The sequence below is a fragment of the Pyrus communis genome, chromosome 6 (genome assembly GCF_963583255.1).
Source record: "Pyrus communis chromosome 6, drPyrComm1.1, whole genome shotgun sequence".
NCBI classification, from domain to species: domain Eukaryota; kingdom Viridiplantae; phylum Streptophyta; class Magnoliopsida; order Rosales; family Rosaceae; genus Pyrus; species Pyrus communis.
Genome location: NC_084808.1, coordinates 18,468,826 through 18,480,993, shown reverse-complemented (window position 1 = coordinate 18,480,993; position 12,168 = coordinate 18,468,826). Strand labels below are relative to the sequence as shown.

The 12,168-nt window shown below is 36.6% G+C and overlaps 1 protein-coding gene across 1 annotated transcript; it reads right to left on the bottom strand.

Moving 5' to 3' along the window:
• Window positions 1-3,492: 3,492 nt before the first annotated feature.
• Window positions 3,493-7,747, bottom strand: LOC137736157 (uncharacterized). Its single transcript, XM_068475482.1, has 4 exons — window positions 6,920-7,747; window positions 5,052-5,116; window positions 3,951-4,073; window positions 3,493-3,679 (listed from the first exon to the last, which is right to left on the bottom strand). Exons 1-4 carry the CDS (start codon window positions 7,745-7,747, stop codon window positions 3,493-3,495), a joined length of 1,203 nt encoding a protein of 400 aa, XP_068331583.1.
• Between the last annotated feature and the right edge of the window lie 4,421 nt (window positions 7,748-12,168).

Genomic DNA, 12,168 nt, shown 5'->3' with positions numbered 1-12,168 from the left:
TAGTGAAGCATGAGGCTTGCTAGCCATTTCTTTTCTCTCAAACTCAATCTTGGGACACTGATCCTTACTAAGCTTTTCTCCCTTTGTCATTGAAACATCACAACCATTTGAGTCTTTCATATTGAACCTTTTAAGTACTTTTTCAATATATACTTTCTGTGATAAACCAAGTAGCCCTTTACTTCGAAGTCTTGTGATCTAAATTCCAAGAACAAAATTGCCTCTCCCATATCTTTCATCTCAAAGTGTTTTAACATAAACCTCTTGGTGTCACTCAGTAATGATGCATTATTGCATGTTAGTAATACGTCATCTACGTAAAGAATGAGAAAAATAAAGCAGTTTCCATTCCTCTTGATATAAACACATTCATCACTAGGGCTCTCTTTGAAACCATGTGATGAAGCAACTTTATCAAACTTCAAATACCACTATCTCGAGGCCTGCTTTGATCCATAAATGAACTTGTCAAGTTTACAGACCGAACTCTTTCTCCCACTACTACAAAAGGGCTAGTGGTGGCAAAACCGACAAGAAACCCCAATTACTGTCGGATTTTTAGTAAAAATCCGACATTAAATTGTGCAATGTCGGATAAAGGAACCGACACCAATGCTAGCGTCACAAAAAGGGTATTGACGTTGCTTGGCCCCCTTAATCCACCACCAAGAAGCAAAGTAATATAAAATAAAAAAGAACAACAACGTCGCTTAAAAGTGGCATCGAATCTTGTGTCGGATACAAGCGACATTAAGTACCGACATCAACTAGCAGCCAACAAATAAAATATTCAATCTATTGTCAGTCCTAACCGACATTACCCAACATCTTGATAAATAAAATAATTATCATGCATTCCTACACAGATGGTACATGGGATGCAAACTTCACAGATTCAATTTATTCAAGAATTCAAGTGGGGTCTTTGGATGTAGAATTTCTTGTTAAATGTATTCTATTTCATATAAATAAGGAAGTACAAATAACACATATATAGGAGCTATTAGAGAACCGGCTACAAGATGAAGATAAAAAAACTAACAATTACATATAATACTAATCAGAGCTCCATGCTTGCATATAATACTAGCAGCTGCCATGATGCTTTCTCGTGCTTGCCTTTGTCAAAGACCACAAATTCTGTAGCTCCATGCTGCCATGCTTGCCATCAGATCAATGCTCCAATACTTTAATACTTCAACATTAGGGCTCTAATCTCTATAGATTAAACTCAGGTTTTATACCTTTATAAAATTATGGATTTGCGAACCTGAGTGAATGATGAGTTGAAGATTTTTTTTCTTGTATGGTATATTTCAATCCGTGAACTTGAGTGCATGAATCGGCAAGGGAGGGTGAGAAGTTTACCTCTGAGTGCGTCGGCATGAAGATCAGTGCTACTACCCTTCGGGTGATGCAGCAAATCCATGGTTGCAAGGTCTTATGGGTTGATGATGGAAGATTAAGGTTTGGTTTGCAGAAACGGAGGTTAGGGTTTGAGAAAAAGTGCAGAGATGAGCTACGGTTTTAGGGTGTGCTTAGAAGAAGGGAGAGATGAATAAGGGAGGTGAGCTTCTTGAAATAGGGAGACTGATATCCTCTTTTTCGTTTAAAAAATGGCGGGAAATATCCTGCCCAAAAGAGAAAAAGATGAAGGGATGGGAAATGGAGAAGTCGAGGAAAAAGAGAGAGAATAGGAATGAGAGAGGGAGATGAAAGAAGGTTGAGTGGATGGGTACAAAAAGAGACATTATGGAGATGGAAAAGAGAGGGGTGAAAGAGAACCAGTTAAAAAAATTAAAAAAAAAATAAATAAATAAAAAGAAGGAAAGAAAAGTGAGAGAAATGAGGCATGTGTGTCAAAGAGAGATAAAGAATCCATGTGAGGGAACCGGCCAAAGAGAAGGAAGTTAAAAAAATGATGTGATGCACTGATGTGTGTGTAAGAGAGAGAGAGAGAGAGAGAGTCACGTAAAGTAATGGGAACTAGCCAACATTGGGTTTTAAACTATTAAAAGATAATTGGTAGTGTCGGCTACAACTGACATCGGGTTTTACAATATTTAAAAACTATTATTAGTGTCGCGTAGAAAAGACACTATTCTTAATGCGACGCGATTTTCTTTTTAAACGACACCACCATTTAAAAAGATTAAAATTCATGTCGGTTATAAGTGACATTAATAGTTTATGTCGGTTATATGCGACAGTAATTTCGACATCTTGAAAAGAGGGTGTCGGAAATATCTTATCCGCCATTATATTATATAAAACTGAAACCAGTCACCGACATAATAAGGCACTTTTGTAGTAGTGTCCCTTCTTGAATGAAACCCTTTGGTTGCTTCATATAGGTCACTTCTTCAAGATTTCCATTCAAGAATGCAGTCTTAACGTCCATTTGATGTAAAAATAAATCGAAGTGAGCCACTAGTGCCATGATCACTCTAAAAAGTCTTTTGTAGAGATTGGAGAAAATGTTTCATTGTAATTAATTCCTTTTTGTTGAGTATAAAATTTTGCTACAAGTCCAGCTTTGCATATTTCAATTTCACCCTTCGAGTCTCTCTTTGTCTTGGAAAGCCACTTACATCTTATTGGTTTACACCCTTGTGGAAGCTCAACTATCCCACACTTTGTTTTTATCCATGAAATCCAATTTTGATTGCATAGCTTTTTGCCAGTGTTCATTATTTGAAATCTCAATTGCTTTCTTGAAGTTTAATGGATCTTCTTCTTGGCAATTAAACTCAGCTTCTTGCAAATACACAAGGAAGTCATATGAAATTGTAGGCTTTCTTGCAAGAGTGGATCTTTTGGTTTCCATTTGCATAGGTTTAATGTGCTCCTCTTGAATAACTAGAGTGTTGTTCAACTGCACAGGTTCTTCTACAACCATTTATTCTTCTTTAGTAGTCTATATTGGTTCTTTAATTTGTTCATTTGTATTTTGCACTGGAATTGGCACAACAACTTCATCTATAACAACATCACCTAGGTTTTCATCTTGCAGTACTTTGGTTTTTTTATTCCAGTCAAGATTTTCTTCCCATTAATCATCTTAACTTCTTCAATGAACTTGGCTCTCCTAGTTTCACTGAATCTTGAGGTGTGGTTAGGACAATAAAACATGTAACCCTTAGTTTTTTCTGCATACCTTACAAAGAAGCATGTGATTATTCTAGGGCCTAGCTTCTTCTCTATTGGATTGTATGCTCTTGCTTCTGCTTTGCAACCCTAAATTCTCAAGTGATTGAGCACTAGTTTTCTATTGGTCCACAATTCGAAAGGTGTATTAGGAACAGACTTACTAAGGACCCTATATATCGAGCAGTTTGCAGTTTTGATTGCTTTTTCCTAAAGAAAAGTAGGTTACTTCGATTTACTCATCATGCTTCTTACCATTTCAACTAATGTCCTGTTTATTCTTTCATTGATTCCATTTTGCTCAGTGGTCCCATGATTAATGTATTGAGCAACGATTCCATGCTCTTACACAAACAATGCGAAAGGACCAGGCTGTCTGCCAGACGTACTAAACTTTCCATAGCACTCTCTACCTCTATCAGACCTTACTATCTTGATCTTGTAGTTTAATTGATTTTCTACTTCTGATTTATAAATTTTGAAAGCAGCAAATGCACTAGATTTCTCTCCCAACAAGTATACATACCCAAACCTAGAAAAGTCATCAGTGAAAGTGATGAAATACTTGTAATCGTCGTGTGTTTGTGTTGGAAAATGACCACAAATGCCTGTGTGGATTAGTTCTAGCAGCCTTGTACTTCTAGTTGAACCTTTCTTTTTCTTGTTTATCATTTTTCCCTTAATGCAGTTGGTACTTGGTACAAATATCAAAATCACCATAATTCGGTGATGGCAGGATTTGTTCTCGAGTTAATTTTTGCATTCTTTCCCTAGAAATATGCCCTAATCTTTTGTGCCATAACTTGGATGAGGTGTCGTTTGTCAGTGTTCGTTTGTGCCTTACTGTGTTAACCACATTCATTGGAATTTTGCAGTTAAGTTCAAACTTGTCACCATTTAACCTTCTGTCTCCGATCAATTCAGAACTCCGAAATATTGAAAAACCAATTTCATTAGTACCAAACTTGAATTTTGATTTAACAAGCCTACTAACTGAAACTAAATTCCTTCCCATAGAAGGTATATAAGCAACATCAACTAAATCTGTCACGCCCGACCTGCGAATAAAGATTATTCACGAGCTAGGGTATGAGTCATATCTTAGCTATAGAAATAAATTCTACAACCAAGATATGGTGGAAAAATTAAAATAATTTGGCACAATTACACAATACATCATATAACAAATCTTACATAATAAAAGCTTGAGTTTACCACATATAATTTATTGAATACGCAACAGAAATAAAATATTAGTATACACAATTAATTCATAACAAAAGTACCAACTAAAATAATAATTGAAATGAGTAGCTCTTGTCAATACATAAAATGTATGCAATGAGATGCATGAATGTACTCATTCCCTTCTAATCCCACTAACACATACCTAAGGCATCCAAGCCTGCACGTCCCATACCATGCTTATACCACTTGGCTCCGAATACCTTAGAATATGAGTTAACTCCCATTCATCCCTTAAACCCAATTTTTGTAATTAAATTCTTAGTTTCCACTTTATTATACAGGCACTTCCCCCGACACCCAATTGTATATTCAAGCCCTTCCCACGACGCCTGACATATACAAGATTTAATTATTTTATAACCAACCGGTTGTATACTCAAGCCCTTCCCCCGACGCCTGACATATACAAGGTTCATTATTTTATATTCAAGACAAACTTCAGCCCTTGAATAATCTCATAACTCAAACATTTTACACAAGTGAGCACTTGACACAACACAACTCTTTTTCTTTCATTGCAATGCATATGTATATGTATTGCACATAAAAGAGTAATAATTACGTACTCACCATATATAAATATGAACATAGATTAAACTAACTAGTAGCCTATGTAATAATATTTGATGCCATCATTTAAAATATTTATCATTTACCACTCTATAGAATTACCATCGTCTTTTTCACTTTCGCCTTGCCAGTACCTGTTGTTAATTTGCCTCTGTAAACATGAACAAAATCATAAGAGTAAAATGTATACATGTCTCAAAAGAAACAAGGCATGAGACCATGACTCAATTTTCCCCCTCCAACCTCATATTTCCAAATTCACTCATTTTTCTCTAATTTTAGTACGTACACCATCAGACTCCTTTTATGTTTTCTTTATGTTGATCCAACCACTCTATTCTTCTATCCCACTCATCTTTTATTTTTATTTCAACCCACCACTAATCTTCTCATACAATTTTTCCCAGAATTTCTCCCAAGGAACTATCGTTGCCATCTTTCTTTTGAATTGGTACTCCCACTTGCTACAACCCAACCTTTCTTCCTCACTCACTCACTCTCTCTCTCTCTATCTCTCTCTCTTCACTCACCTGGTGATTCCCACTCTTTTCCTTTCTTTCATTTCCTCTCACAGCTCTCCCTTTTCACTCATCCCAAAACACCTCATCTCTTTTTCATCATCTCAGTCTGTCAAATAATCATAACCAAGGGTGGTGATAGTTGGCGAGAATGGATAAGGCACATGGAGTGATTCTCATGAGAGCATAGCCACAACGTCATCCATCGTCTCGTTTGTCATGGTTGCCATTGATGAGTGTGACTGGCCAAACGTGGCAGTTGTTGCGTGAGAGGTGAGGTTGAGTTGATGATAAAGATATGAGGACTTGGGTTAGCAATGGCTTGCTTGACGTGATGATGACCAAAAGAATCCATTTTTGGTTCCTTGGCTTTGTAATGCTGTTTTCTTCCATTCATTTGTAGTCACGTTAATTCGACTTGCACAACTAACTATTTTTATTGATTGGTGATGTGTTTTCATAGCTTTTACTAGGAGAGTAAAGAAGAAGAGAGTAAGATCTTGTAATAATAGAGTCACGCATCGGATTTAAGTATTTCGCCAATTCGGCTATGTCCACTAGAGGTGTGTATATATTTGTGTTTCACTATGTATGAAAGATTTGCAAAATACAATGGAAATGGCTTCAATCCTGACATAATATGAAAGAAATGGATAGTGAAGGAGGGAGTGGTCTGAGAAAGAAGACATCATTCTTGCTCGTGTGGTGGTCTTGATGTTTCCCCCTTCCATTCGTTCTTTGCCTTCATTTATAGAAAGTAAATATGATAGAAAAAGCTATGCTACTGGATGTTAAAGATCTTCATTTACGTCTATTCTTGCATTTCAAATCCATCTGTGGTTATCTCATTGGAGCATCTAGAATGATAGATTGAAGCATTGAAGAGAGAATATAAACAAATAATTGAAATTCCCCTAGGCTAGTGAGTAAGCACTCTAAAACAACAACATATTGCCACCTGCATGCCAATGGATACACGTACCTAGTCTATGGCCCTATATAGACTCACACCTCTCCAATGTTTAAGGGTGAATAATCACGCTACATTAACTCAACTTGCCACCTCACCATTTGTTAAAAAATATCACACCAATTCTAGTTAGATAATCCCTACTTCAAACTCTCAGCTCTTTGTTCCTGGTTGTGCTTCAAATTAAAGATCAATGAAGCCAGCAAATGGTGATTTTCCATCAACAAGTAAAAAGAATAAGTTTAAGGCCTAACAAAATAATATTATACACACACACACACACACACACACACACATATATATATATATAACCATTTTTTTAAAATACGGGGTATTACAAAATCTAGCAAAAAAACCAGAAAATAATTCAAGCCTAACTACTCCAATGAACTCTACTGTAACTCTAGCTTCATTGCCCACGAACACTGACACCTAACCCTTGTTTGGCACCCTCTTACTAATGTACCTGCAATGAATTTGTCACATGAATTGTAGCACCAGTTTCAAGCCACCAGGTGTCATAAGATATCTTAACTAAATTTGATTGAAAACAAACTGAAATTCTATGTAATGTACCTTTGTTTTTCTTGCACTCCTTGTTTTCCTTCCAACGTTTATACCTGGTGCATTCCGTCTTCTGATGTCCGACCTTCTTGCAAATGAAACACTTTTTTCCAATAGCCCTATTAACCCTTCTAGCACCCCTATTGTTATTTCTCTGTGGAGGATTATCTCTATCATTTAGAGAACTTGCAGGATTAACTCTTTGCACTACATTGACTAGCTTCTTGTTCTTATCTTGTCTTATATTTTGCTCTTCATGCACATAGATGGCAATTAGCTCATTTAAGTCCCATTTTTCTTGCAGAGTTATGTATGTTCTCTTCAACTGAGAGTACTTAGGAGGTAGGGAGTTAAGGGCAAGATGAACTAAGAAAAGATCATCTATCTTAATGTTGAGTGAATTAAGTTTAGCAGATGTATCAACCATTGAGAGAATGTGCTCTCTCACATCACCACCAACATACTTAATGGTTATCACGGTGTTCATAAGGGTACTAGATTCAGCTTTCTCGGGTTCCTTGAACTTGACTTTAATGGAGTCAAGGTATGTCTTAGCATTATCTAACTCAATGATGGCTCTTTGAACTAGGTCAAACATCAACCTTTTGATCACCAACAACACCATTATGTTAGCCTTTACCCATCTCTCATATTCATTCTTCTTATCTGCATGTGCATCATCTGCATACTTAGTTGGTTCTTTCTCTCTTAGAGCTAAATCAAAATCCATGAGTCCTAGAGCTATTTCAATATCTTGCCCCCACTTTTTTTAGTTGGTTCCATTGAGTGTTTGAATTGAATTTAGGGAGCTAATTACTGAAATTTTTTCAAAAACAAGATAAACATTCAAGACTCTATATTTTTAATAACTGAAACAACTCAACCTTTGTTTGGCATTCAAGTTTAATCAGTATCGGTGCAAAGTACATTAGTTGCATAAGTAATAGAATAACATGAAAGCCATCCACCTTTGTTTGGCAATTAACTTTCCCAGCTCATCCGTCTTATGTTCTTCCACTGAGTTATCAGTAACCTAACCAATATCAATTAGTCACACCTTTATTTGGGGATATAACCTTATTGTTATGGCTATTGATACAAGGTTATAAATTAGTCCTTGATTTTTTAGCATTTCTTAAATGACTGAAACGAATTTATTATGTTCTATTCATCCAATTACATCTCAAAAAACATTGATCTTGTTGTAACTTTCAGCATGCTATTAACCTCTAAAACTTTCGGTCATTGACATGCTTGACAAATAAGATTTTTAAGGAATCAATTTTTAGTTTTATTTAGCCCAGAATTAATTCTTATACCAGTTATGCATAGTAGGGTTTTCCATCTTCATACGGTTCTAGGGTTTCCTTGAGAAGATATGCATAACACAAGAAGTAGTTGGTTTAAATTTTGAGTTGATGTATAACTTAGTTCTTATAACAGTCGAGGTTTACGTAAATATGCAGAAATAGCATCTCTAAAACATACATATGCATGCAGTCATGATTAAATATAGCAGCGGAAAAATCAGGATCAAATTGAAGAAATATCAGTTCATCCATGTGCTTTTGGACTTGCATGCATGATTTCATGTATGTTAATTCCCTATGGATTTTAATCACATAAACATTGGTTCTGATACCAACTGTTAGATTTAATATGTTCATGCAATATTAAAACACCATATAACTAACCTTGAGAAGACATCATTGAGAGCACAACAAGAACACGAACTGCAACAAGCATGCCAAGAACACCTTGGAACTCGAGGTAGGTCTTCAGCACACTCACCACAACTGTATTACTCAAACCTATAGGGAGTTCTCTGAGTATATGTTTCGGTGGTGCATGCAAGGACCTTCCTTTGGTAATTATACTACTGCAACCCTCGTGCACATTCCCATAATCATGCCACTAGAATTCCTTACTGTACAAGGATACAATATACCAAATCTCAGTCCTAATAGGATAGTATCAAGAACCCTTATTCTCGAATTATAACCGGAATATATACTTTACTTGGATTCCAAGTTATAGCTTATAACTAAACCCTAATCGTACTTACATTCCACATCAATCCTTATTAACTGTATTGACCTATTAGCCCTTGGATTAGAGTCTAACATCCAATAAGAGGATCTGGCAAGATATGGCTTTCACAGGAAAAAAAATGTACATAATATATAGAGCGTTTCAATATGGATAGAGTGAAGCCCGCCTATTCGATTACCAGTTCACTATCAGTTGAGTGCAGCAATGTCCAACTACAGAAAAACAATTAGAAGAGATGAGAAAAATTCCTTATGTAAGCGCAGTAGGATGTCTCATGAATGCAATAGTTTGCACAGGACCTGACCTAGCTCAAGCATTAAGTGTTGTTTTAAAGTATATAGCGAATCCAGAAAACAAGCATTGATCTGCGGTTAAATGGTTTGTTACTTGAAAGGTACAAAGAGTCCAGGAATCTTGTTTGAAAAACAAGAAGAGGAAGCATGTGTGCTGGGTTATGTAGATGCTAACTATGCAGAAGACAGCCAAAAGAAGATTCTCTACAGGTTACCTTTACGTTTATGGTGGATGACCGATCAGCTGGAGAGCTACTTTATAGTCAATTACAGCTTGCCTACTACTGAAGTAGAGTATACTGCACTAGCAAAAGCTGGAAAGTAAGCAGTTTGGCCTAATTGTAAGTGTTACTTGATTTGATGGGTTTTATCCACAGAGAAAACTGAACAGAAAACAAAACAGAGATGGAAGAAGCTGAAACGAAAGTTTTCTTTCTTGTTCTCTCATGCAAAAGTTTTGCAGAGGAATATTTCTTCTATATGAAAAATGAGCACTAACTCTGCTTTACATTAACTGATGGCCTTAGCTTTAGGACCACACAAAACACTATATTTCATCTTAGTCACTCATCTACCTAATTACATGGATCAAACACCACATGGCACTTATGGCCTTGCATCTTTTGACTTCACACTTGGCAGATATGCTCAAGTGAATACACACATTAAACTCATCTTATTTTCACTAATACTAATCAGCTATAGACTTATAATTCAACACTCCCCTTTAAGTCTTGAGCTGATTTTACTCCAAGCATATTCCTGAGATAGTTGAATCGATCCTTAGCCAAAGGTTTTGTGAAAAATATCTGCCATCTGTTCTTCAGTGGGACAATAGATCAAATCAATGATTCCTTCTTGCAGTGCATCTTTAATGAAGTGATACCTTCTATCTATATGTTTGGTCTTTTGATGAAAGACAGAATTCTTGGTGATTGCTATTGCAGAAGTGTTATCACACTGCAATGGAGTTGCTTCAGTTTGAAGTTCCCCAAAATCTTCTAAGACAAATCTAAGCCAGATTGCTTGTGCAGTGACATTTGATGCACTTATGTACTCTGCTTTTGCAGTGGATAATGCCACGCAACTTTGCTTAACTGAAACCCAAGAAAAGACTCCACTTCCAAACGAAAATGCATATCCAGATGTACTTTTGGTATCATCTGGTGATCCACCCCAGTCACTGTCGCAATAGCCAATCAACATTGCTTCCTTGCCTTTTGTATACTCCAAACCGTAGTCTAGAGTCCCTTTGATGTATCTGAGCACACGTTTGGCAGTTCCAAAATGCTTGCTAGTGGGACAATGCATAAATCTGGCAAGCAAACTAGATGCATACATGATGTCCGGCCTAGTAGCTGTGAGATATAGAAGACTCCCCACAATGCTTCTGTATAGCTCTTCACTTACTGCTCCACTTCCATCATCTTTAGTTAATTTCTTAGTTGCCACAAGTGGTGTGATCACAGATTTGCACTCATTCAGACCAAACTTGCTTAGTAAAGAACTTGCATATTTTTTCTGATGAATGAAAATGCTAGAATTGGTCTGAATTATACCCATTCCAAGAAAATGATGGAAAAGACCCAAATCTGTCATTTCATATTTTCTTTTCATGTCTTCTTTGAATTCATCAAGCATCAGTCTATCACTTCCAGTATAAACTATGTCATCCACGTAAATAGAAACAATCAGAATGTCTTGCCACCTGGCTTTGGTGTACAGTGTTGGTTCACTCAAACTTTTCTCAAAACCACACTGTGAGAAGTATGTATCGATTTCTCCATACCAAGCCCTTGGAGCCTGCTTTAATCCGTACAAGGCTTTATGCAGTCGATAGACTTTATCTTCATTTCCCTTGACTACATATCCTTCAGGCTGATCTACATAAACCTCTTCTTCCAATACACCATTCAAAAAAGCTGATTTTACATCAAGTTGATATAATTTCCAGCTCTTATGTGCTGCCAAAGCTACAAGAGTCCTGATAGTATCCAATCTTGCCACCGGAGCATATGTTTCATTGTAGTCTAGACCTGGCTTTTGAGCATAACCCTTTGCAACTAGTCTAGCTTTGTTTTTTAAAACTGACCCATCAAGATTCAACTTGGTTTTATAGACCCATTTAACTCCAATAACAGGCTTTTCAGTTGGTCTATCCACAAGCTTCCAGGTGCCATTCTTCTCAATCATAGCTAATTCATCTTCCATTGCCTTTAACCATGATTTATCTTGAGCTGCATCTGCATATCTTTCTGGTTCCAGAATGCATGAGTTGCATTGAGCAAGAACATCATTCAAATTCCTCCATTTTAGAGGTGAGTGATCATAAGTCTTTGGAATCTGTGCAGACTCAGGAGTGCAACTTTCTTGTTCTTGTGTATGAGAAGGAGAACTAGGACTGAGAGAACTTCCTTCAATCACACTCATCTCATATGAATTCACACCAACTACATTTTCAGGTTGATCCTGAATGTAGGTTGCAGCAGCTGAACTTTGTGAATTTTCTTTCCAATTCCAGGTCATAGATTCATCAAAGACTACATCTCTTGACAAGATTAACTTGTTAGTACATGGATCAAATATTCTGTATCCCTTCTCACATGTAGCATAACCCACAAATACACCTTTAACACTCTTAGCATCTAGCTTCTGTCTTGTCTCAGTAGGTACATGTACATAGCACAGGGAACCAAAAATCTTGAGATGTGCTATGCCTGGTTTTCTGCCATTATAAGCCTCAAAAGGAGTTGTATTTCCAAGTGCCTTTGTTAGGACACCTATTTAGAATATATACAGCTGTATG

What these genes read in the sequence shown, in the direction of transcription:
- LOC137736157 (XM_068475482.1), bottom strand. Translation starts at nt 7,747, where the DNA reads ATGGATTTTGATTTAGCTCTAAGAGAGAAAGAACCAACTAAGTATGCA. An exon ending in ATGTGACAAATTCATTGCAG is followed by an intron (nt 5,117 to 6,919) that starts GTACATTAGTAA and finishes TCATGTTTACAG; the next exon opens with AGGCAAATTAACAACAGGTA. An exon ending in ACAAACGACACCTCATCCAA is followed by an intron (nt 3,680 to 3,950) that starts GTTATGGCACAA and finishes TGACTTTTCTAG; the next exon opens with GTTTGGGTATGTATACTTGT.